The sequence below is a fragment of the Pristiophorus japonicus genome, chromosome 11 (assembly GCF_044704955.1).
Source record: "Pristiophorus japonicus isolate sPriJap1 chromosome 11, sPriJap1.hap1, whole genome shotgun sequence".
NCBI classification, from domain to species: Eukaryota; Metazoa; Chordata; class Chondrichthyes; family Pristiophoridae; genus Pristiophorus; species Pristiophorus japonicus.
In genome coordinates this window covers 76371713-76396467 of record NC_091987.1, presented here as the reverse complement: position 1 = coordinate 76396467, position 24755 = coordinate 76371713, and the positions used below count along the sequence as shown (strand labels likewise).

General features: G+C 49.4%; 1 protein-coding gene across 1 annotated transcript in view; it reads left to right on the top strand.

Moving 5' to 3' along the window:
* gpr156 (G protein-coupled receptor 156) overlaps positions 1 to 24755 on the top strand; it is an 86371-nt gene that overhangs the window by 8674 nt on the left and 52942 nt on the right. The window contains exon 3 of the mRNA XM_070892968.1: positions 7569 to 7701. Within this exon, the coding sequence (XP_070749069.1) occupies positions 7569 to 7701 (133 nt within the window). The remainder of the gene's footprint in view (positions 1 to 7568; positions 7702 to 24755) is intronic.

Sequence of the window (24755 nt, the reverse complement as noted above, 5' to 3'; positions counted from 1 at the left end):
TGGTTTGCCCAGTCTATATGTAGATTAAAGTCTCCCATGATTATTACCCTTGTTACATGTGCCTCTAATTTCCTGATTTATACTCTATTGTACATTACAACGACTGTTTGGGGGCCTATAAACAACTCCCACCAATGCTTTCTGCCCCTTGCTGTTTCTTAGCATCACCCAAACTGAATCTACTCCTTGATTTTCAGAGCTAAGATTCTTTCTCTCTACTGTCTTTATCTCATCGTTTTTTTATCAGGGCTAACCCTCCTCCTTTTCCATTTTGCCTATCTCTTCCAAAGGTTAAGTATCCTGGAATATTTAGTTCCCGACCTTGGTCACTTTGCAACCACGCCTCCGTATTCAAAACTATTCATTTCTATCTGCGCTATTAATTCATCTATTTTTGTTGTGAATGCTTCGTGCATTCAGATATTGTGCCTTTAACCTTGACTTTTTTCTATTTATCCCTGATATCACTTTAGCCACTGATGCCCTATTACCTTTGTTACACTCTCTGTCCCTTCCTGACCCACTCTGCTTAATTTTACCCAAAACTCTGCTCTGCCCTAGAGCTTTGTAATTTTTCTTGCTGCTTTTAAATTTACTTTTCCCTGAATCCTCCCACTCCACCCTTCATTATTTTGAAGACTTGTCTATTGCTCTAGTTACTTGATTCACCAGGACACTGGTCCCAGCCCGGTTTAAGTGAAACCCGTTCCAATGGAACAGCTCCCACTTTCCCCAGTACTGGTGCCAGTATCCCATGAAGCAAAACCCTTGCCTCCCACACCACTCTTTGAGTCACGCATTTAACCTTCTAATCTGCTTATCCTTATACCAATTGGCACGTGACTCAGGTAACAATCCAGAGATTATTACCTTTTGAAGTTCTGCTTTTTAATTTGAACCCCACCTTCTCAAACTCTCTCAGCAGAACCTCATTCCTAGTTCTACCTATGTCGTTGGTTTCTACATGGACCACGGCAACTGGATCCTCTCCTTCCCATTTCTCCAAGCATGAGGAAATGTCTTTAACCCTGGCACCGGGCAGGCAACACAACCTTCGAAACTCCTAGTCATGTTTGCAGAGAACAGTATCTAGCCCTCTGACTATACTGTCCCCTACAACAACTCCATTCCCTTTCACTCACCCCACATGAATGATCAGCTTGCTCATCCATCCTGTAGGCTTTTCCCTCGCCCACACAAGCAGCAAGAACCTCATACTGTTGGATAAGGATAAATGCCGAGACTCCACCAGCACTGCACCTGGGGTCCCCTTCCTGAAGTCCTACCCTCCTGTCCCTGATCACGAACCAGACCTGGACCACCTAAGGTGTGTGACTGCCTCCTGGATCAAAGTGTTCAGTTAACTCTCCCCCTCCCTGATGCCCCGCAATGTCTGCACCTCAGACACTAGCTCAACAACTCTGAGCTGAAGTTCCTCAAGATGCAGGTACTTACTGCAAACGTGGTTGTCTGGGATCACAATGCTCTCCACAAACTCTCACATGCTGCATTTGTGGCACACCACCTGCACTGACATCCCTTTATGACCTTGTTCAATTAAATTAAATTAAATTTAATTTAATTTAATTATATTTGTATTTAAGTAACTTAGCTTACAGTTTAGTTTCTTGATTATTTAATTGATCTAGATTAAGTTATGGTTAATTAAATTAAATATCTACCTGTAACACAAAGAACTACAAGTCATCATCATCATAGGCAGTCCTTGAAACGAGGATGACTTGTTTCCACGCCAAAAAGGGATGAGTTCACAGGTGTTTCAATGAGAACCTAATAATCTGGATCCCGAACTACATCTTGAAGGGTGGAAGATGCCTGTGCGTAGATTTTTTTTAACGTGGTGGCCGTCACACCCCAGCCACCACACAGGCTTGACGGAGCTCGGTCTTGGTCCAGTGGCAAGGATTAACCAGGATGACTGGAGACCAGCTCTGCTGCATGGACCTAGTGCGCACACATATCGCAGTGTAGGCTGGCCCGTGCTGCCCCGGGCCCTCGCCTCTCCTGGACCCTGATCACATTCCTCTATGAACTCTTGCCATTCCTTCGCCCCGATCTTGCCGCTCCTGCTGAAAATGCCCGCACTGCAGTCAGCCGTTGCCCTCCTGGTTGTCTTGCAGGCCAGGACCGCGCCGATTTCCGGGCCGGGCCACCGCACGCTGCTCCCTCTAATGGCCCCGGCCTGCTGATGTTCTTGCAGGCTGGGACCGATTATAAGTAGTGTAGGCATAAAGCAGCAACTTCATCCCCTTCTTCTCCAAATTCCCACTCTTTCCAAATTCCTGAATAAAACACTCTGTTTAAGTGCACTCTGTTTAATGCCGCTCTGTGGAAACCTATCCCTCCTGAAGTGTGGTGCCCAGAATTGGACACAATACTCAAGCTGGGGTCTAACCAGTTTTTATAAAGGTTTAGCATAACTTCCTTGCTTTTGTTCTCTATGCCTCTATTTATAATGCCACCTTCCAAGACTTGTGTACGTATATCCCCTTTAAAATGACACCATTTTGTTTCTATTGCCATTCCTGATCTTTCCCATCAAATTAAATGACTTTACACTTCTGGGTGTTAAATTTTATCTGACGCTTGTATGCCCATTGCCTCCTCTCATTTTTTCCATCAAAACGAATCACTTTACACTCCTGTGTTAATGTTTATCTGACATGTGCCTGCCCATTACGTCCTCCTGAAGTCTGTTATTATCCTCCTCACTATTTACTACATTTCCGAGTTTTGTGTCATCTGCAAAATTGTACCCTGTATACCTAAGTCCAAGCCATTAATATATATCAAAAAGAGCAGTGGTCCCAACATCATCATCATAGGCAGTCTCTCAAAATCGAGGGAAGACTTGCTTCCACTTTAAAAGTGAGTTCTCAGGTGGTTGTACAGTCTAATGCAGGAATTACAGTCTGTGTTACAGGTGGGGCAGACAGTGGTTGAAGGAAAGGGGTGGGTGGGGAGCCTAGTTTGCCGCACACTTCTTCTACTGTCTGCGCTTGGTTTCTACATGCTCTCAGTGACGAGACTCGAGGTGTTCAGCGCCCTCCCGGATGCTCTTCCTACACTTTGGGTGGTCCTGGGCCAGGGATTCTCAGGCCCAACACTAACCCCTGGGAGACATCTGCACACTTCCCTGCAGTCTGAAAAACAACTGTTCACCATACTTTCTGTCCCTCAGCCAGTTTCATATTCACGCAGCACATTCTTTTGATTCAATTTTTTCTTTCCATGGGCTTCAATTTATGTAGCACTTTATCAAATGCCTTTGGAAAGGAAAATCTGGCAGGGTGTATAACAGACGAATGATCCGCCATTGCCTGTTTTCCGCCCAGCAGTGACGGTTAAAATCTACCTCCTATAGACCTTGCTTTGGACATCATATTGTATATCTGAACTCTTCTTCAATAGCTACTGTTCTATACAGTCTGGGTCCTTTTTGCTTCTCTCATACTTATTAAGGTGGAGAGTGACACAGTTAATTCAGAAACTAGGGTTCTGAACTTAAGGAAAGGTAACTTCGATGATTTGGGGTGTGAATTGGCTAGAATAGACTGGCAAATGATACTTAAAGGGTTGACGGTGGATAGGCAATGGCAAGCATTTAAAGATCACATGGATGAACTACAACAATTGTACATCCCTGTCTGGAGTAAAAATAAAATGGGGAAGGTGGCTCAACCGTGGCTAACAAGGGAAATTAAGGATCGTGTTAAATCCAAGGAAGAGGCATATAAATTGGCCAGAAAAAGCAACAAACCTGAGGACTGGGAGAAATTTAGAATTCAGCAGAGGAAAACAAAGGGTTTAATTAAGAGGGGGAAAATAGAGTACGAAAGGAAGCTTACCGGGAACATAAAAACTGACTGCAAAAGCTTTTATAGATATGTGAAGAGAAAAAGATTAGTGAAGACAAATGTAGGTCCCTTGCAGTCGGATTCAGGTGAATTTATAATGGGGAACAAAGAAATGGTGGATCAGTTAAATAAATACTTTGGTTCTGTCTTCACGAAGGAAGACACAAATAACCTTCCGGAAGTACTAAGGGACCGAGGGTCTAGTGAGAAGGGGGAACTGAATGAAATCCTTATTAAGCGGGAAATTGTGTTAGGAAAATTGATGGGATTGAAGGCCGAGAAATCCCCGGGGCCTGATAGTCTGCATCCCAGAGTACTTAAGGAAGTGGCCCTAGAAATAGTGGATGCATTGGTGATCATTTTCCAACAGTCTATCGACACTGGATCAGTTCCTATGGACTGGAGGGTAGCTAATGTAACACCACTTTTTAAAAAGGGAGGGAGAGAGAAAATGGGTAATTATAGACCGGTTAGCCTGACATCAGTAGTGGGGAAAATGTTGGAATCAATTATTAAGGATGAAATAGCAGCGCATTTGGAAAGCAGTGATAGGATCGGTCCAAGTTGACATGGATTTATGAAGGGGAAATCATGCTTGACAAATCTTCTGGAATTTTTTGAGAACGAGTAGAGTGGACAAGGGAGAACCAGTGGATGTGGTGTATTTGGACTTTCAAAAGGCTTTTGACAAGGTCCCACACAAGAGATTAGTGTGCAAAATCAAAGCACATGATATTGGGGGTAATATACTGATGTGGATAGAGAACTGGTTGGCAGACAGGAAGCAGAGAGTCTGGATAAATGGGTCCTTTTCAGAATGGCAGGCAGTGACTAATGGAGTGCCGCAGGGCTCAGTGCTGGGACCCCAGCTCTTTACAATATACATCAATGATTTGGATGAAGGAATTGAGTGTAATATCTCCAAGTTTGCAGATGACACTAAACTGGGTGGTGGTGTGAGCTGTGAGGGGGATGCTAAGAGGCTGCAGGGTAACTTGGACAGGTTATGTGAGTGGGCAAATGCATGGCAGATGCAGTATAGTGTGGATAAATGTGTGGTTATCCACTTTGGGGGCAAAAAGACGAAGACAGAATATTATCTGAATGGCGGCAGATTAGGAAAAGGAGAGGGGCAACGAGACCTGGGTGTCATGGTTCATCAGTCTTTGAAAGTTGGCATGCAGGTACAGCAGGCGGTGAAGAAGACAAATGGTATGTTGGCCTTCATAGCTAGGGGATTTGAGTATAGGAGCAGGGAGGTCTTACTGCAGTTGTACAGGGCCTTGGTGAGGCCTCACCTGGAATATTGTGTTCAGTTTTGGTCTAATAATCTGAGGAAGGACGTTCTTACTATTGAGGGAGTGCAGTGAAGGTTCACCAGACTGATTCCTGGGATGCAGGGCTGACATATCAACTGGGCCTTTATACATTGGAGTTTAGAAGGATGAGAGGGGATCTCATAGAAACATATAAGATTCTGACGGGACGGGACAAGTTAGATGCAGGAAGAATCTTCCCGATGTTGGGGAAGTCCAAAACCAGGGGACACAGTCTTAGAATAAGGGGTAGGCCATTTAGGATTGAGATGAGGAGAAACTTCTTCACTCAGAGTTGTTAACCTGTGAAATTCCCTGCCGCAGAGAGTTGTTGGTGCCAGTTCATTGGATATATTCAAGAGGGAGTTAGATATGGCCCTTACGGCTAAGAGGATCAAAGGATATGGAGAGAAAGCAGGAAAGGGGTACTGAGGGAATGATCAGCCGAATGGCCTACTCCTGCACCTATTTTCTATGTTTCTATGTCATTTAGTCTGAATTTCAGGGGACCATTATCCATGAACTCACTCCCTGCATTTACACTACTAAATCCAACTTGCTGAACCTGGCTGCCAAAAATCTGTGGCTCTTTGGTGAGTGTGTGCCAGAACAGCCACAAACTAGGCTTAGGTTTCCTAGAGCCTGGAAGCTTATTTTCTACAGTTTAAAAAAAAAAGTAACCTTAAAGTGGGCAGCAAGGGACGCCTATATTTCTTTTCTGAGTGGAAAGTGATACCCCTCCCCAAAGCTCGCTACTTGCACCAGACTTCCCGGCCACTCTACCATGGCAGGTATCCAAGGTGCACTGTTGATGGCCCAGTGAACTTTGTAATCAGTGGCAGAGGTCGCAGCACTTGTATCAGGATGTTTCCCAAACCCTCTCACCCACACCCCTCCCACAACCCGTGCTTTTTCATGGGTATATGATTCTACCACCAGTATAAGGGAACTAGAGCCAGTAGTGTAAGACCTTGAGCTAGTTTACGGATGTCGGTGTCCCAGAAACCAACTAAATGAGCACCACTGTAAAGGACTAGCAAAATTGGGAATGCAACGTCATGAATCAAGTCGTAAGTTTATACTTGTAAATCATGCTCCCATAACCTGCCAGAAGAATCTTCATAGACCCAGAAAGAAAATCTGGTTCTAGGATTCAGCTTCAGGTTAAGGAAACTAGATTTAGTAGTATAAATAGGAGGGGACCCACTACATTGACATGTCTCCCAAAATCCAAGCTAAGTGAGCTCCAATGTAAATGTGGCTCAAAGGTTACAGTATAGTTGGTCTGCACCAAACTCTGCACGCTTCCATAAAAATGCAGGTTCTCTACATATTAAAAATGTAGTACATTCTTAATGAAAAATATCACTATTAAAGAGCTTGTCTTAGTAATACAATTCTGTTTCCTCATGAAGATTTCACCTTGTGCTTTGCCCTTACTAATTATTTGTCAGCTGTGGCCCAGTGGGTAGCACTCTCACCTCTGAGTCAGAAGATAGTGGGTTCAAGTCCAACTCTCGAGATTTGATCACAAAAATCTAAGCTGACACTTCATTGCTGTACAGAGGGAGAGTTGCACTGTTGGAGGTGCCGTCTTTTGGATGAGACGTTAAACCGAGGCCCCGTCTGCTCCCTCAGGTGGATGTAAAAGATCCCATGGCACTATTTCAAAGAAGAGCAGGGGAGTTATCGCAGGTGTCCTGGCCAATATTCATCCCTCAATCAACATCTAAAAAAAAAACAGATTATCCGGTTTAGTCAATCAATAATCATAGGTAGTCCCTCGGAATCGAGGAAGACTTACTTCCACTCGTAACATGAGTTCTTGGGTGGCTGTATAGTCCAATACGAGAACCACAGACTCTGTTACAGGTGGGACAGATAGCTGTTGAGGGAAAGGGTGGGCAGGGAGCCTGGTTTGCTGCACGCTCCTTCCGCTGCCTGCGCTTGATTTCTACATGCTCTCGGCGACGATACTCGAGGAGCTCAGCGCCCTCCCGGGTGCACTTCCTCCACTTAGGGCGGTCTATGGCCAAGGACTCCCAGGTGTCAGTGGGGATGTCACACTTTATCAGGGAGGCTTTGAGGGTGTCTTTGTAATGTTTCCTCTGCCCGCCTTTGGCTCGTCTGCCGTGGACGAGTTCCGAGTAGAGTGCTTGCTTTGGGGGTCTCGTGTCTGGCATGCGAACTATGTGGCCTGCCCAGTGGAACCTTGCTGTATGCAAATTGGCTGCCACGTTTCATATATTACAACAGTGACTACACTTCAAAAGTACTTCATTGGCTGTAAAGCACTTTGGGACATCCTGAGGTCATGAAAGGGGCTATGTAAATGCAAGTCTTTTTTTTTACTCACTTTTCTTATTTCTATTAGGATTGTGAAAATGTCCAGCCCAAACCTCAACATTGTAACAATTATTGGAAGTGTTTTCACTTATGTCACTGGATACATGTTCGGGATTGAGGAAGGGAAAACAGTGGAAATGTCAATCGAGCTGATCTTTCAGGTGAGGAAACAGAAGGAACTATGTCGTGGTGTAGATATGATCAGTCCGAGACCCAGGACTGCCCATCACTTGGATTTGCTTGTATTTTTTGTCAATAAGTTTTCTTAGTGCACAATAGGAAGGGATTTATATGTGAGCAAGAAAAACACTTGCCCTAATTTAATCTGACCTATCATGCAGCCATAAAGCAATACTGGCAAATTTGATAACAGTTGTGCAAGTCTTCACCAGGAGCGTCATCCCTCTCAATTATTTTCGCAGAGCAAGACAAATAATCTTTTATCCATGGGAGGTAAAATGGAAACAAAATTAGAGAACTTAGAGATACTAGACGATCTTGCGTGGGAGTTGGGGGATAAATTGTTTTATCCTATGCGGAGTATAGTATCAGGGCTACCGATTAGTGGTGATTACAGCAAGTTGTGTTATGAAGTATTGTGTGAGAGTTAATATTTTTAGGCTTGCATTCTGTGCACATAATTGTACTTGATGAGTTATTTGACAAGAGGATTATATGGTTTAATGGAGAATATGTTGATGTAGCATATTTTGGATGTTGGAAATAAAAAAGGTTTTTAAAAATGGATATACCTGTAAATGTAAAATATAGTAAATGGAGAAAAAATATAAAAATTGAAAGACAAATTTAATTCAAAATGAAATGAAATTGTGTAGTGCAAGTTGTTTATATAACTATTTAATCCAGTGCTGCACTCAGGAAATAAAGACCTGTATATTCTTGAAGTTTCAACTTAATGTTCCCACAGAATAAGCACACCCTCAAACAGCAGAAGCTGTCACTATAAAGGGGAAGATTAAAAATTAATGGAATAAAATAGGGAATTTAATTTACAACGAAACGTGTTATTGGGTTTGTTTGACACTGTATAGCCACAATTGGAAAATTCAACCCTTACAAACCACATATTGGGCCCAAGTTTCCACATGATTTGCGCCTGATTTTTAGGAGCAACTGGTGGAGAACGGACTATCTTAGAAATTTCAATTCTCCACATTTTCTTTTCTGCAGTTCTAGTCAGGTAGAACAGTTCTACTTTGGTACAGAATTTTTTCTTCAAAAGGGGGCGTGTCCGGCCACTGACGCCTGATTTGAAAGTTTCCACAGTGAAAACGTACTCCAAACTAAAGTAGAATGGAGCAAGTGAAGATTTTTGTAGAACTGAAAAAACCTGTTCAGCACATTAAAAAATCAGGCGCAGGTTACAAATTAGGCGTCCAGAACGAGGTGGGGGGGGGGGGGGGGAAGGGAAGTCATTAAATTCTATAATAAATCCTTATTTATACTTATACAAATATTATACAAATAAATCCAACCTGAATAAACATTTATAAGCAAAGAAAAGATTAAATAAACCATCCTCCTACCTGTGTGAAAGTGCTTCAGGCAGGCCTTTCGGGACCGAAGGCTGAACGGGCCGGCCCGAGACTTCGGGCAGGGCCGTCCCCAGCACCAGATTTACAGGTAGGTGGCGTCGGGTCGGTTCGGTTCGGAGGGGTGGTGGGAGGAGGGGAGGGGGGGGGGAGGGGAGAGGGGAGAGGGGGGGGGAGGAGGTGGAGGAGGAGGAGGAGAGTGGTGGGGGGGGAGAGAGGGGGGAGGTCAGGTCGGATCCAGTCCGGGAGCGGGAGTCGGGTCGGATCCAGTTGGGGGGGGTCGGGTCGGGGGGGGCGGGGAGCGGGAACAGGAGCGCGGGTCAGGTCGGGTCCAGTCGGGGGGGGGGGGGGGGGGGTCGGGTCCAGTCGAGGGGAGGGGTGCAGAGCGGGAACAGGAGCTCGGGGTGGGGGAGCGGGAACAGGAGCTCGGGTCGGGTCCAGTCGGGGGGGCGGGGAGCGGGAACAGGAGCGCGGGTCAGGTCGGGTCCAGTCGGGGGGGGGGTCGGGTCCAGTCCAGTCGAGGGGGGGGGGGGCAGAGCGGGAACAGGAGCTCGGGTCGGGTCCAGTCGGGGGGGCGGGGAGCGGGAACAGGAGCGCGGGTCAGGTCGGGTCCAGTCGGGGGGGGGGGTTTGGGTCCAGTCGGGGGGTGTGGGGGCGGAGCGGGAACAGGAGCGCGGGTCAGGTCGGGTCCAGTCGGGGGGGGGGGGGGTCGGGTCCGGTCGGGGGGTGCGGAGGCGGAGCGGGAACAGGAGCTCGGGTCGGGTCCAGTCTGGGGGGGGGGGAGCGGAGCAGGAACAGGAGCGCGGGTCGGGTCGGGTCCAGTCGGGGGGGGGAGCGGGTGTCGGGTTTGGTCCGGAGGCAGGGGGGGGGGGGGGAGAGCGGGTGTCGGGTCTGGTCCGGAGGCAGGGGGGAGGCGGGGAGCGGGTGTCTGGTCTGGTCCGGAGGCAGGGTGGGGGGGGGGAGAGCGGGTGTCGGGTCTGGTCCGGAGGCAGGGGGGAGGCGGGGAGCGGGTGTCGGGTCTGGTCCGGAGGCAGGGGGGAGGCGGGGAGCGGGTGTCGGGTCTGGTCCTGAGGCAGGGGGGAGGCGGGGAGCGGGTGTCGGGTCTGGTCCGGAGGCAGGGGGGAGGCGGGGAGCGGGTGTCGGGTCTGGTCCGGAGGCAGGGGGGAGGCGGGGAGCGGGTGTCGGGTCTGGTCCGGAGGCAGGGGGGGGGGGCGGGGAGCGGGTGTCGGGTCTGGTCCGGAGGCAGGGGGGGCGGGAGGCAGGAAGCGGGTGTCGGGTCTGGTCCGGAGGCAGGGGGGTGGTGGGGAGGAGCGGGTGTCGGGTCTGGTCCGGAGGCAGAGGGGAAGGGTGGGGCGCGGGTGTCTGGTCTGGTCCGGAGGCAGGGGGGGGCGGGGAGCGGGTGTCGGGTCTGGTCCGGAGGCAGGGGGGGGGGGGCGGGGAGCGGGTGTCTGGTCTGGTCCGGAGGCAGGGGGGGGGGGGGCGGGGAGCGGGTGTCGGGTCTGGTCCGGAGGCAGGGGGGGGGGGCGGGGAGCGGGTGTCTGGTCTGGTCCGGAGGCAGGGGGGGGGGGCGGGGAGCGGGTGTCTGGTCTGGTCCGGAGGCAGGGGGGGGGGGGCGGGGAGCGGGTGTCGGGTCTGGTCCGGAGGCAGGGGGGTGGCGGGGAGCGGGTGTCGGGTCGGGTCAGTCGGGGGGGCGCGGGTGTCGGGTCTGGTCCGGAGGCAGGGGGGGGGGGGAGCGGGTGTCGGGTCTGGTCCGGAGGCAGGGGGGGGGGAGCGGGTGTCGGGTCTGGTCCGGAGGCAGGGGGGGGGGGGAGCGGGTGTCGGGTCTGGTCCGGAGGCAGGGGGGGGGGGGAGCGTGTGTCGGGTCTGGTCCGGAGGCAGGGGGGGGGGGGAGCGGGTGTCGGGTCTGGTCCGGAGGCAGGGGGGGGGGGGAGCGGGTGTCGGGTCTGGTCCGGAGACGGGGGGGGCGGGGAGCGGGTGTCGGGTCTGGTCCGGAGGCAGGGGGGGGGGGGGAGCGGGTGTCGGGTCTGGTCCGGAGGCAGGGGGGGGGGGGAGCGGGTGTCGGGTCTGGTCCGGAGGCAGGGGGGGGGGGGAGCGGGTGTCGGGTCTGGTCCGGAGGCAGGGGGGGGGGGGAGCGGGTGTCGGGTCTGGTCCGGAGGCAGGGGGGGGGGGGAGCGGGTGTCGGGTCTGGTCCGGAGGCAGGGGGGGGGGGGAGCGGGTGTCAGGTCTGGTCCGGAGGCAGGGGGGGGGGGAGCGGGTGTCGGGTCGGGTCCGGAGACAGGGGGGGGCGGGGGGCAGGGAGCGGGTGTCGGGTCTGGTCCGGAGGCAGGGGGGGGGGGGGAGCGGGTGTCGGGTCTGGTCCGGAGGCAGGGGGGGGGGGGAGCGGGTGTCGGGTCTGGTCCGGAGGCAGGGGGGGGGGGGAGCGGGTGTCGGGTCTGGTCCGGAGGCAGGGGGGGGGGGGAGCGGGTGTCGGGTCTGGTCCGGAGGCAGGGGGGGGGGGGAGCGGGTGTCGGGTCTGGTCCGGAGGCAGGGGGGGGGGGGAGCGGGTGTCAGGTCTGGTCCGGAGGCAGGGGGGGGGGGAGCGGGTGTCGGGTCGGGTCCGGAGACAGGGGGGGCGGGGGGCAGGGAGCGGGTGTCGGGTCTGGTCCGGAGGCAGGGGGGGGGGGGGAGCGGGTGTCGGGTCTGGTCCGGAGGCAGGGGGGGGGGAGCGGGTGTCGGGTCGGGTCCAGTCGGGGGGGGGAGCGGGTGTTGGGTCTGGTCCGGAGGCAGGGGGGGGGGGGCGGGGAGCGGGTGTTGGGTCTGGTCCGGAGGCAGGGGTGGGGGGGAGCGAGTGTCGGGTCTGGTCGGTGGGGGGGGGGGGGAGCAGCAGCTGGCCGTGGGAGGAGCCTTATTCACGCAGCCCCAGTGAGGCCATTCAGCCAGGGCTAGGGGCTGCATGCTTCGGGCCCCTCCCACACAGTTCGGCGCCTGGAGCTACTGCACTTGCGTGCCGACTGTAGCACATGTGCAGAGGTCCCGGCACTGTTTTCAGCGCAGGGACCTGGCTCCGCCCCCCCCCACAGCTCGTGCTGGCTGCGCCGAGCGCCAGAGGACCTGCAGGTAGGTGGAGAATACGGAGGATTTTTTTAGGCGCACTTTGTGGCGCGAAAGACAGGCGTCCAGGTCGGGACTGCGCCGTTCTAGGCATGTGTGGAAACTTGGGCCCATTGAGTCTTAAGATAGAAACATAGAAAATAGGTGCAGGAGTAGGCCATTCGGCCCTTCGAGCCTACACCACCATTCAACAAGATCATGGCTGATCATTCACCTCAGTACCTCTTTCCTGCTTTCTCTCCATACCCCTCGATCCCTTTAGCCGTAAGATCAATATCTAACTCCCTCTTGAATATATCCAATGAACTGGCACCAACAACTCTCTGCGGCAGGGAATTCCACAGGTTAACAACTCTCTGAGTGAAGAAATTTCTCCTCACCTCAGTCCCAAATGGCCTACCCCTTATCCTAAGATTGTGTCCCCTGGTTCTGGACTTCCCCAACATCGGGAACATTCTTCCTGCATCTAATCTGTTCCGTCCCGTCAGAATCTTATATGTTTCTATGAGATCCCCTCTCATCCTTCTAAACTCCAGTGTATAAAGGCCCAGTTGATCCAGTCTCTCCTCATACGTCAGTCCAACCATCCCGGGATTAGTCTGGTGAAACTTCGCTGCAAGAACGTCCTTCCTCAGATTAGGAGACCAAAACTGTACACAATATTCCAGGTGAGGCCTCACCAAGGCCCTGTACAACTGCAGTAAGACCTCCCTGCTTCTATATTCAAATCCCCTAGCTATGAAGGCCAACATACTATTTGCCTTCTTCACCGCCTGCTGTACCTGCATGTCAACTTTCAATGACTGATGTACCATGACACCCAGGTCTCGTTGCACCTCCCCTTTTCCTAATCTGCCGCCATTCAGATAATATTCTGCCTTCGTGTTATTGCCTCCAAAGTGGATAACCTCACATTTATCCACATTATACTGCATCTGCCATGCATTTGTCAACTCACCTAACCTGTCCAAATCACCCTGCAGCCTCTTAGCATCCTCCTCACAGCTCACACCGCCACCCAGTTTAGTGTCATCTGCAAACTTGGAGATATTACATTCAATTCCTTCATCCAAATCATTGATGTATGTTGTATGATATATGGGGTCCCAGCACTGAGCCCTGCGGCACCCCACTAGTCACTGCCTCCCATTCCGAAAGGGACCCGTTTATCTCGACTCTCTGCTTCCTGCCTACCAACCAATACTCTATCCACGCCAGTACATTACCCCCAATACAATGTGCTTTGATTTTGCACACCAATCTCTTATGTGGGACCTTATCAAAGGCCTTTTGAAAGTCCAAATACACCACATCTACTGGTTCTCCCTTGTCCACTCTACTCGTTACATCCTCAAAAAATTCCAGAAGATATGTCAAGCATGATTTCCCTTTCATAAATCCATGTTGACTTGGACCGAACCTGTCACTGCTTTCCAAATGCGCTGCTATTTCATCCTTAATAATAGATTCCAACATTTTCCCCACTACTGATGTCAGGCTAACCGGCCTATAATTATCCCTTTTCTCTCCCTCCTTTTTTAAAAAGTGGTGTTACATTAGCTAATCTCCTGTCCATAGGAACTGATCCTGAGTCTTGCAGCACAGAAGGAGGCCATTCGGCCCATCGCACCTGTGGCAGTTCTTTGAAAACGCTATCCAATTAGTCCCACTTCCGCACTTCTTCCCCATAGCTCTGCAGGTTTTTCTTTTTCAAGTATATATCAAATTCCCTTTCAAAAGTCACTATTGAATCTACCACGCTTTCAGGCAGCGTATTCCAGATCATCATAACACGCATTAAAAAAATTCTGTTGATCACCCCTCTGGTTCTTTTGCCAATTTTATTAAATCTGTGATCTTTGGTTATCGACCCTCCAGCTCGTGGAAATAGTTTCTCCTTATTTACTACAAGTGCAGCGTCGAGAATCCGGAACCCTCAGGACCGAGGCCATTCTGGATTCCGGTCTTTTCCGGACTTTCGATCATCTTTCTGACGTCACGAATCCGGAAACACCCGAGCCCACCTCGTTCAGGTATTTCCAGATTTTGGAACGTCAGAAAAGGGGGTCAGAGGGGTCCCCACCAACGTTGTTTGGGCTGGCCGGCCCCGTCGAGTAGGTCGTCAGGTGGGGCTCCACCGAGGAACTGTTCCGGCCAGCCCAGTCGAGGAGGTGTTCGGGTGGGGCCCCACCGATGAGCTGTTCGGGCCAGCCGGCCCTGTCAATGAAGTCATCGGGCAGGGCCCAGCCATGGAGGAGTTGTTCGGGCAGGGCCCCGCTGTGGAGAAGCTGTTCGGGCGGGGCCCCACTGTGGAGGTGTTCGGGCGGGGCACCATGGAGGAGGTGTTCAGGCGGGCCGGGGTTAGTGAGGCCCTGAGGTAAGGGCAGCGGCAAGGCGAGGCCCGAGGTCAGGTGGGTCTGGATTCCGAAACATTTTATGGATTCCAGACAACCCGGCCACTGATCGGTCCGGCTTCCAGAACATTCCGGATTCCAGAACTCTGGATTCTCGACGCTGCACCTGTATATCAAAACTTCTCAATTTTGAACATATCTCGATGAAATCTCCCCTTATCCTGATCTGCTCTAAGAAGAATAATCCCAGTTTCTCTAGTCTCTCCACATAACTGAAGTCCCTAATCCTTGGTATTATCCTGGTAAATCTTTACTATACTCGCTTCAAGGCTTTGACATCCTTCCTAAAGTACGATACTCAGAAATGGACACAATGTACTAGCTGAGGCCTAACCAATGATTGAGTAAAAAAAGCGCAACTTCCTTGCTATGTACTCTGTGCCTCTATTTTTAAAGCCAAGGATCCGGTATGTTTTTAAACAACTTCTATCAACTTGTCTTGCCATCTTCAAAAATTTGTTTATGTACACTCCCAGGTTTCTCTGTTCCTGCAATACCTTTAAGCTTGTACCATTTAGTTTATATTCCTTCTCCTCATTCTTCCTTCCAAAATGCATCATACGACAGGTTTCTACATTAAATTTCATCAGCCATGTGCCTACTCATTTCACCTTTATATGAAAGGTTACTGATAAACGATGCAGGACAGCTTATCCACAGAACACAAAAGCAGCAATAAGCCCCAGTCACATGGAGTGGAATATCTTTTTAAAAGTAATAGAGCAGTGGGTATTGGCAAATTAAGAAGTTCATAGATCACCAAACGGCAGTGAATTAATAGAGCACCAGTCACTAGTAATTAATAATTTCATAGAGTAGTGGGCAACATCAAAATAATAATAGAGAACAACAAATTAATAAATTAATGGAGCAGTGAACATATTGCCACCCTGGTGTCAGGGTCAAGGATGTCATTGAGCGGCTGCAGGGCATTCTGGGGGGAGAGGGTGAACAGCCAGAGGTCGTGGTCCACATCGGGACCAATGACATAGGTAGAAAGAGGGATGAGGTCCTGCAGGCAGAGTTTAGGGAGCTAGGAGAGAGATTAAAAAGCAGGACCTCAAAGCTAGTAATCTCCAAATTACTCCCAGTGCCACGAGTTAGTGAGTACAGAAATAGGATAGAGCAGACGAATATGTGGCTGGAGAGGTGGTGCAGGCGGGAGGGCTTTAGTTTCCTGAGGCATTGGGGCCGCTTCTGGGGGAGGTGGGACCTATGCAAGCCGGACGGATTGCATCTCAACAGAGCCGGGACCAATATTCTCACGGCGGGGGGAGGGCGGGGGGAGGGGTTGCTGGTGCTTTTGGGGAGGGTTTAAACTAGCTTGGCAGGGGGATGGGAACCTGAGAGTAAATTCAGTAGGGAGGGGAGTAAAGCTGAAATGAGAAAGCAAAAATAAAGAAAGTGAATTTGAAGGAGAGAGGAAACAAGCAGGAAAAAAGGGTAATAAAACAAATTTAAAGGCACTTTGTCTAAATGCACGTAGCATTTGTAACAAAATAGATGAGTTGATGGCATAAATTGAGACAAATGGGTATGATCTGAAAGCCATTACAGAGAAGTAGTTGCTAGGTGACCAGGACTGGGAATTAAATATTCAGGGGTATTTGACAATCCGGAAGGACAGACAGAAAGGAAAAGGAGGTGGGGTAGCTCTATTGATAAAGGATGGAATCACTGCAATAGTGAGAAACGGTATATGCTCAAAGGATCAGGATGTTGAAACAGTTTGGGTGGAGATAAGGAACAATAAGGGAAAAAGTCACTGGTGGGCGAAGTCTATAGGCCCCCTAACAGTAGCAACTCTGTTGGTTGGAGCATAAACCAGGAAATAGTGGGGGCTTGTAAAAAGGGAACAGCAATAATCATAGGTGATTTTAACCTCCATATTGATTGGGCAAATCAAATTGGTCAGGGTAGCCTTGAGGAAGAGTTCATAGAGTGCATAAGGGAGGGTTCCTTGAGCAGTATGTAACAGAACCAACCAGGGGGCAGGCTATCTTAGATCTGGTCCTGTGTAATGAGACAGGATTAATAAACAATCTCCTCGTAAAGGATTCCATTGGAATTGTTATGTATTGTCCAGGTACATTAAATGTATAGCGCGACACAGTGTGGGAGACCCAATAGTACCTGCAAGACAGAGTATAAAAGGCTGCCCACCACACCTGAGAGGCACTCTGGAGTTACACAATAAAGGACTAAGGTCACAGCAGTTACTACAACACCAGACCGTGTGGGGTCAGTGATTTGAGTGCTACATACACCACATTGGCGACGAGGATACGGACGAGCTTCACGCAACCATGACTACTCTGGGCTCGCTAAAGGATTTTACAGTGGGTAATGACTGGGAGGCCTTTACAGAAAGGCTCGAGTACTACTTTATAGCAAACGACCTGACGGGGGACACGAACGCACTGAGAGAGAAGCGTAAGGTGATATAGCTGTCCAGTTGTGGCGATGAGATTTACCGTCTCGTCATGGATTTGCTGGTGCCCACGAGCGCCAAGGACAAGTCATATGAGCAGCTGATTGAATTCATTCGTGACCAACTGAAACCGAAGGAGAGCATCCTCATGGCCAGGCACAAATTCCACCACCATTGCAGACCTGAGGGCCAGGATGTCACCAAATACGCTGCGGACCTCAGGAGACTCGCGGCGTCGTGTGATTTTGGAGCACACCTTGACGAGGCATTGCGTGACGTTTTTGTTATGGGGATTGGCCATGAGAGCCTCCTTCACAAGCTGCTATCCACTGAACCTACAGTCAGTTTGCAGCAAGCCATCAACATCAGCCGGGCATTTATGACCTCAACTTGCAGCACCAAGCAGATGATCCACACGGTCTTGAACCCGGCAGGTACTATCCACAGGAACTCAGAGTCCGCCGAGGGGGGCTAATCAAGCAGCACCATGCTGGTGCTGGGGAGGAAGCCATGGGGCTTTGTGGAGTATACGTGCAATACCTGCCACACGAAAGGCCACCTTCAGCATATGTGCAAAAGAAACACGACTCACCGTGTGGCTGAGGAGATGGTGGATGATCTACCATCCAGCAAGGAGCAGGTAGAAGAAGATGATGCGTTTGGACTGTATACGTGTATCGACGATTCGGCCCCAGTGATTATGGAAGTCAAGAGTAACAGAGTCCCAGTGAGTATGGAAGTGGACACGGGGTCGGGTCAGGAAACTTTTGATAAAACTGTGGATTAACTCAGCTGCACGACCCAAGCTGGTCCCGGTCACAGCGAAGCTGCGTACCTACACCAAGGAACTGATATCTGTTCTTGGCAGAGCGGATGTGCAGGTATCTCACGGGGGCGAGATGCACGGTTTACCTTTGTGGGTCATTGCAAGCGATGGGCCGACGCTACTCGGCAGGAGATGAATGGGAAAGGTCCGTGGGAGCTGGGAAGACTTCATTCCTCCACAGACCGCTGTCCCCGTGTTCACAAGCAGCAACGCCGACCGAGCTGGAGAAGGGAGAAGAGCTTCGACGGGCTGCTCCAGCAGGCACCGTCGGCCCGCAGGCAGAGGTTGGCTCCGGAGGACGTGTGTGTGTGTGGCGGCTCCCGGGCAAAAAGGTCAGCTGCGTGGGGTGCTCCGGAGAATGCGGCGGTGCGGGGGCCGGTGCGTTGTGGCTCCCGGGTGCGGTCGGAGTGTGCTGGATCTCGAGACAGAGTCGAGAGCGAACCGTCGGGCAGCAGCAGGCTAGAGTCCAGCAGGGAAAACACCCAGCAAACCAACCTCGCAAAAGGGTCCGAAGAAGGAAAGCTGTTTATCGGCGGTCTCAATCCCGACACAGACGAGCAGGCCCTGGAAGGAGCGTTCTCCAAGTACGGGCAGATCTCCGAGGTGCGAGTGATCAAATACAGGGACACCCAAGAGTCTCGCGGTTTCGGCTTCAGTACAGCGAGCTCAAGATGGCGGCGAGCCTCGTGGCAGCAGAGTTCTGCAGAGAGAGAGGCAGGCAGGCACCAGCAGTGCACCTAAAATGGCGCCGCCCAGTGGAAACCTCGTGGAAAAAAACAAGATGGCGTCTTAAAAGAGAAATGTACCCGGGAGTCTTAAAGGGGTCTTACACCGTTGGCGGTCCCCACAAAGAGACTTTTGTATGGGCAAGAGCGAGTCAAAATGATTACTGTGATTTGTATGATGATGTGATTTATGACGAGTTAATATTTTGATGCTAAAATGATTACTGTGATTAAAATGATTTATATGATTGGTGAAAAGAGTTAATATCACCATGTACAAGCAAAAGGGTTAATGGATCTGTGACTAACATGACAAATGGATTCATGCGATTTCCGATTTTATGCAATGGTTCAGCAGCTGCAGATGAGCCGCAAAGCCAACTATTTTCTGAGAACAGAGGCAACACACAAGTTGCGATGCCCTGTCTCAGTGCAGCTCATGACCTCGGGCAAAAAGGGGCACTATGCCGCCACCATGCCAAACCCAGTGGAGCTGGGATTAAATAACTGTTCAGTGTACTTGCAACCTTTTGACATAACTCTTCAGTGCATCTATATGAACCATACAAATGCACGGTCTATGTGTACCTGCTTTCTATTGGAGGTTATGTTTGTGTACTTCATCACCCATGTAAGGACTGCAAATACCACGTACTTGCACCGGATCGCAAGCATAATCTCTACATGGGGTGGGGGGGGGGGGGTGCACGGGGGAAGTGGATGGTCATGGACTCTCACTCACAAATCAACCAGGACAAACAAGGCCGAGGTTACCGACAATGTGCTTTTGGAACTGGTCTGGGGGGGGGGGGGGGGGGAGTGAGATGTTATGTATTGTCCAGGTACATTAAATGTATAGTGCGCCACAAGGGGCGCTGTGGTGGGAGACCTGAAAGTATCTGCAAGTATAAAAGGCTGCCCACCACACCTGAGAGGCACTCTGGAGTTACACAATAAAGCACTAAGGTCACAGCAGTTACTACAACACCATACTGTATGGAGTCAGTGATTTGAGTGCTACATACATCACAAGAATGAATGATCATAGCATGATTGAGTTTCAAATTCAGATGGAGGGTGAGAAAGTTGGATCTCCAACCAGTGTACTAAGCTTAAATAAAGGCGACTATGAAGGTATGAGGGCAGAGTTGGCTAAAATGGACTGGGAAAACAGATTAACGTGTAGGACAGTTGATGAACAGTGATGTACATTTAAAGAGATATTTCACAACTCTCAAGAAAAATATATTCCAGTGAGGAGGAAAGGATGCAAGAGAAAAGAAAGCTATCTGTGGCTAACTAAAAAAAATAAAGGATGGTATCCGGTTTAAAAACAAGGGCATACAAAGTGGCCAAAGCTAGTGGGAGGACAGAAGATTGGGAAGCTTTTAAAAGTCAGCAAAGAATGACTAAAAAAATGATTAAGAAAGGGAAGATAGACTATGAAAGTAAGCTAGCACAAAATATAAAAACAGATAGCAAGAGTTTCTGTAGGTATATAAAAAAAAAAAGAGTGGCTAAAGTAAATGTTGGTCCCTTAGAGAACGATACCGGGGAATTAGTAATGGGGAACATGGAGATGGCAGAAACTCTAAACCAGTATTTTGTATCAGTTTTTACGGTGGAGGACACTAACAGTATTCCAACAGTGGATAGTCAAGGGGCTAAGGGGTGGGAGGAACTTAACACAATCACAATCACTAAGGAGGTGGTACTTAGTAAGATAATGGGACTAAAGGCAGATAAATCCCCTGGACCTGATGGCTTGCATCCTAGGGTCTTAAGAGAAGTTGCGGCAGGGATTGTGGATGCATTGGTTGTAATTTACCAAAATTCCCTGGATTCTGGGTAGGTCCCAGCAGATTGGAAAACTGAAAATGTAACGCCCCTATTTAAAAAAGGAGGCAGACAAAAAGCAGCAAACTATAGACCAGTTAGCCTAACATCTGTGGTTGGGAAAATGTTGGAGTCCATTATTAAAGAAGCAGTAACAGGACATTTGGAGAAGCAAAATTTGGTCAGGCAGAGTCAGCATGGATTTATGAAGGGGAAGTCATGTTTGACAAATTTGCTGGAATTCTTTGAGAATGTAATGAACAGGGTGCATAAAGGGGAACCAGAAGATGTGGTGTATTTGGACTTCCAGAAGGCATTTGACAAGGTGCCACACAAAAGGTTACTGCACAAGGTAAAGGTTCACAGGGTTGGGGGTAATATATTAGCATGGATAGAAGATTGGCTAACAAACAGAAAACAGAGAGTCGGGATAAATGGTTCATTCTCTGGTTGGCAATCAGTAACGAGTGGGGTGCCACAGGGATCAGTGCTGGGAACCCAACTATTTACAATCTATATTAAAGACTTGGAAGAAGGGACTGGGTGTAATGTAGCCAAATTTGCTGACAATACAAAGATGGGAGGAAAAGCAATGTGTGAGGAGGACATAAAAAAGCTGCAAGAGGACATAGACAGGCTAAGTGAGTGGGCAAAGATTTGGCAGATGGAGTATAATGTTGGAAAGTGTGAGATCATGCACTTTGGCAGAAAAAAAATCAAAGAGCAAGTTATTTAAATGGAGAAAGATTGCAAAGTGCTGCAGTACAGCAGGATCTGGGGGTACTTGTGCATGAAACACAGAAGGATAATATGCAAGTACAGCAAGTGATCAGGAAGGCCAATGGAATCTTGGCCTTTATTGCAAAGGGGATGGAGTATAAAAGCAGGGAAGTCTTGTTACAGCTGTACAGGGTATTGGTGAGGCCGTACCTGGAATACTGCGTGCAATTTTGGTTTCCATATTTACGAAAGGATATGCTTGCTTTGGAGGCAATTCAGAGAAGGTTCACTAGGTTGATTCCGGGGATGAGGAGGTTGACTTATGAGGAAAGGTTGAGTAGGTTGGGCCTCTACTCATTGGAATTCAGAAGAATGAGAAGTGATCCTTATCGAAACGTATAAGATTATGAGAGGGCTTGACAAGGTGGATGCAGAGAGGATGTTTCCACTGGTGGGGGAGACTAGAACTAGAGGGCATGATCTTCGAATAAGGGGCCGCCCATTTAAAACTGAGATGAGGAGGAATTTCTTTTCTGAGGGTTGTAAATCTGTGGAATTCGCTGTCTCAGAGAGCTGTGGAAGCTAGGACATTGAATAAATTTAAGACAGAAATAGACAGTTTCTTAAATGATCAGGGGATAAGGGGTTATGGGGAGCAGGCGGGGAAGTGGACCTGAGTCGATGATCAGATCACCCATAATCTTATTGAATGGCGGAACAGGCTCGATGGGCCAAATGGCCTAGTCCTGTTCCTATTTAGGAAAAGGGGAGGTGCAACGAGACCTAGGTGTCATGCTACATCAGTCATTGAAGGTTGGCATGCAGGTACAGCAGGCGGTTAAGAAAGCAAATGGCATGTTGGCCTTCATAGCGAGGGGATTTGAGTACAGGGGCAGGGAGGTGTTACTACAGTTGTACACGGCCTTGGTGAGGCCACACCTGGAGTATTGTGTACAGTTTTGGTCTCCTAACTTGAGGAAGGACATTCTTGCTATTGAGGGAGTGCAGCGAAGGTTCACCAGACTGATTCCCGGGATGGCGGGACTGACATATCAAGAAAGACTGGATCAACTGAGCTTGTATTCACTGGAGTTAAGAATGAGAGGGGATCTCATAGAAACGTTTAAAATTCTGACGGGTTTAGACAGGTTAGATGCAGGAAGAATGTTCCCAATGTTGGGGAAGTCCAGAACCAGGGGTCACAGACTAAGGATAAGGGGTAAGCCATTTAGGACCGAGATGAGGAGAAACTTCTTCACCCAGAGAGTGGTGAACCTGTGGAATTCTCTACCACAGAAAGTTGTTGAGGCCAATTCACTAAATATATTCAAAAAGGAGTTGGATGTAGTCCTTACTACTAGGGGGCTCAAGGGGCATGGTGAGAAAGCAGGAATGGGGTACTGAAGTTGCATGTTCAAATATGAACTCATTGAATGGCGGTGCAGGCTCGAAGGGCCGAATGGCCTACTCCTGCACCTATTTTCTATGTTTCTATTTCTTATGTTCTTATACCAGCTTATTAATAAATTTGTATGGCAGAAGGCACCAAATTTATAAAGCAGGAACAGGCCCCAAGCCAAAAGGTATGAAGCAGGGCTGCATTTTAAAATAATTGAATGGGGAGCAGGCAGAGATGGACAGCATCAGAGTCCAAGGCCCAAATTGAATCACAAAGAGTGAGGAGTGGTAATTTATTTGAGGCCAGGAAGCACAGCAATATGAGCAGGAACGCTGCGGCAGGGAATTAATCACAGTACTGCAGTGGAGAATGAGCAAAGGGAATATGGCAGGCGAGCAGGGAGTGGGAGCACGGCCTGCAGCTAGTGCCCACTGCTCTATTGTTTGTAAAATGATATTCCACTTCCTGTTCTATGGCTGGGGCTGATTGCTGGTTGTTGGGGGCGCATGGCAACTTGAGCAGGCCTTTTGGCATCGGAGATGCAGGAATCCAGCAGAGGATAACAGTATTGGACCTCGAGGCCCAATTTGAGCAGATATTCTTGTCTAGAAACGCAGTATTTTTGTCTGGGGAGAATCGGGAGCAGGCAGGCAAGGACAGCATATTCCAAAAAAAAACTGGGCATGTTTTGTTGGTAACAACAAGTCGTGTGCAGGCCAGGGCAGCATCAGGTCCAATTTGAAACGGCATTTTCGGAGCTGGTGCATTTAATGGGAACAGTGGGGAGTGGATGGGCTCCCCCCAAGAATTAATTTGAGCTGGCATTTTCAGGGTTGGAAGCAGGGCATTTTAGGCCAGCAAGAGCAGGTGGCCAGAATGGCAAACCTCTAGATTTGATCAGACATTTTGAAATTGTGCGGCTGCAGCTTGGGCATTTGACATTTTTTGAGCAATGATTTTAAAACGGTTATACAATAGTTTTTACGGTCCCAATTTTCCCCAATTCTTTTTTTCGGCGCACTTACCTTAAATGCGCCGACTTTGCGCGCTGGAAACGGCGCCGAAAAATAGTATCCCCATCCTGCCCGCTCTGCCGACTCTCCGGTGTCCCAGCGTGGCGTAGCTAGTGAATTGGGGGGCGGAGCAACAGGCCAACGCAGAAAGCACTGCCAGTAGCTGCGTGCATGCGCAGTGAAGTCTGTGCGCAAGCTTCTGCCCTCCCAGCGTGTCCTGCGGGCTGTGAGCAGGACCCGATGCTCACAGCCCCTATCCCCGGCCGAAGGACCCGATCGTCGCCGCACCCTATCCCCAGCCGAATGGCCTCCTGCACCGTCCCGGCCGGCTGACTTCCCGGGCCGAGGTAGGACTTCAGTTTTATTTTTTATTTATTGATGGTTGTGCTTGAGAGTTTTGATTGGCGGGTGAGGAGGGGGGGGGGGGGGAGGAGGAGAGTTTTGGGGCGGGGGGAAGAGGAGAGTTTTGCGGTGGGGGGGAGAAAGAGTGTTTTGTTGGAGGGGAGGGGCAGGCTGAAGAAAGAGTGTTTTGATGGGGTGAGGGGGGAGAGAGTGTTTTGATGGGAGGGTGGGCGGGGGGACTTTAAAAAAAAACTTGATTCTGGCATAAATGTAGGACTTCTATTTTTTATTTGTTATTGATTGATTGCTTATTACTTTTTGTGGTTTGTTTAGTGTTTTTAAGTCTTGGTGCAGGTCCTCAGCTTCCTTGTATTTTTTATTTATGATTGAATGCTTATTTTTGTGCTTTGTTTAGTGCTTTGTAAGTCTTTGTGCTATAAATGTATTAACCTGCGCCGAATTCTTAACTGTCCGCAATGTTTTTCAGAGCTGGCCACATACGCTGACCTAAGTTGATTTGGAGTAAGTTTTAGCTGGTCAAAGTGGCATAAATGGCCAAAACTGGCGTAAGTGACTTGGAACGCCCCCTTTTGAAAAAAATGGCATTTTTTAACTTACGCCAGAAAAAACAACTTACTCCAAAAAAATTGACGCAAGTCATGGCCAAAATTGGACCCTACAATTGGCTTATAGTGTAGTTTATGTGAAGTGATTTGCAGCCCCAGTTGCTCTGCCCAGTAGATTACATTTTCAGATTAGTCATTGGCTAGCGCAACATCACCACCTAGTAGCCAGAGAAGTGCAACTACAACATCACTGAATGCTAACCTTGATTTTCCATTATCAAATGTTGGCCTGTTGCTATG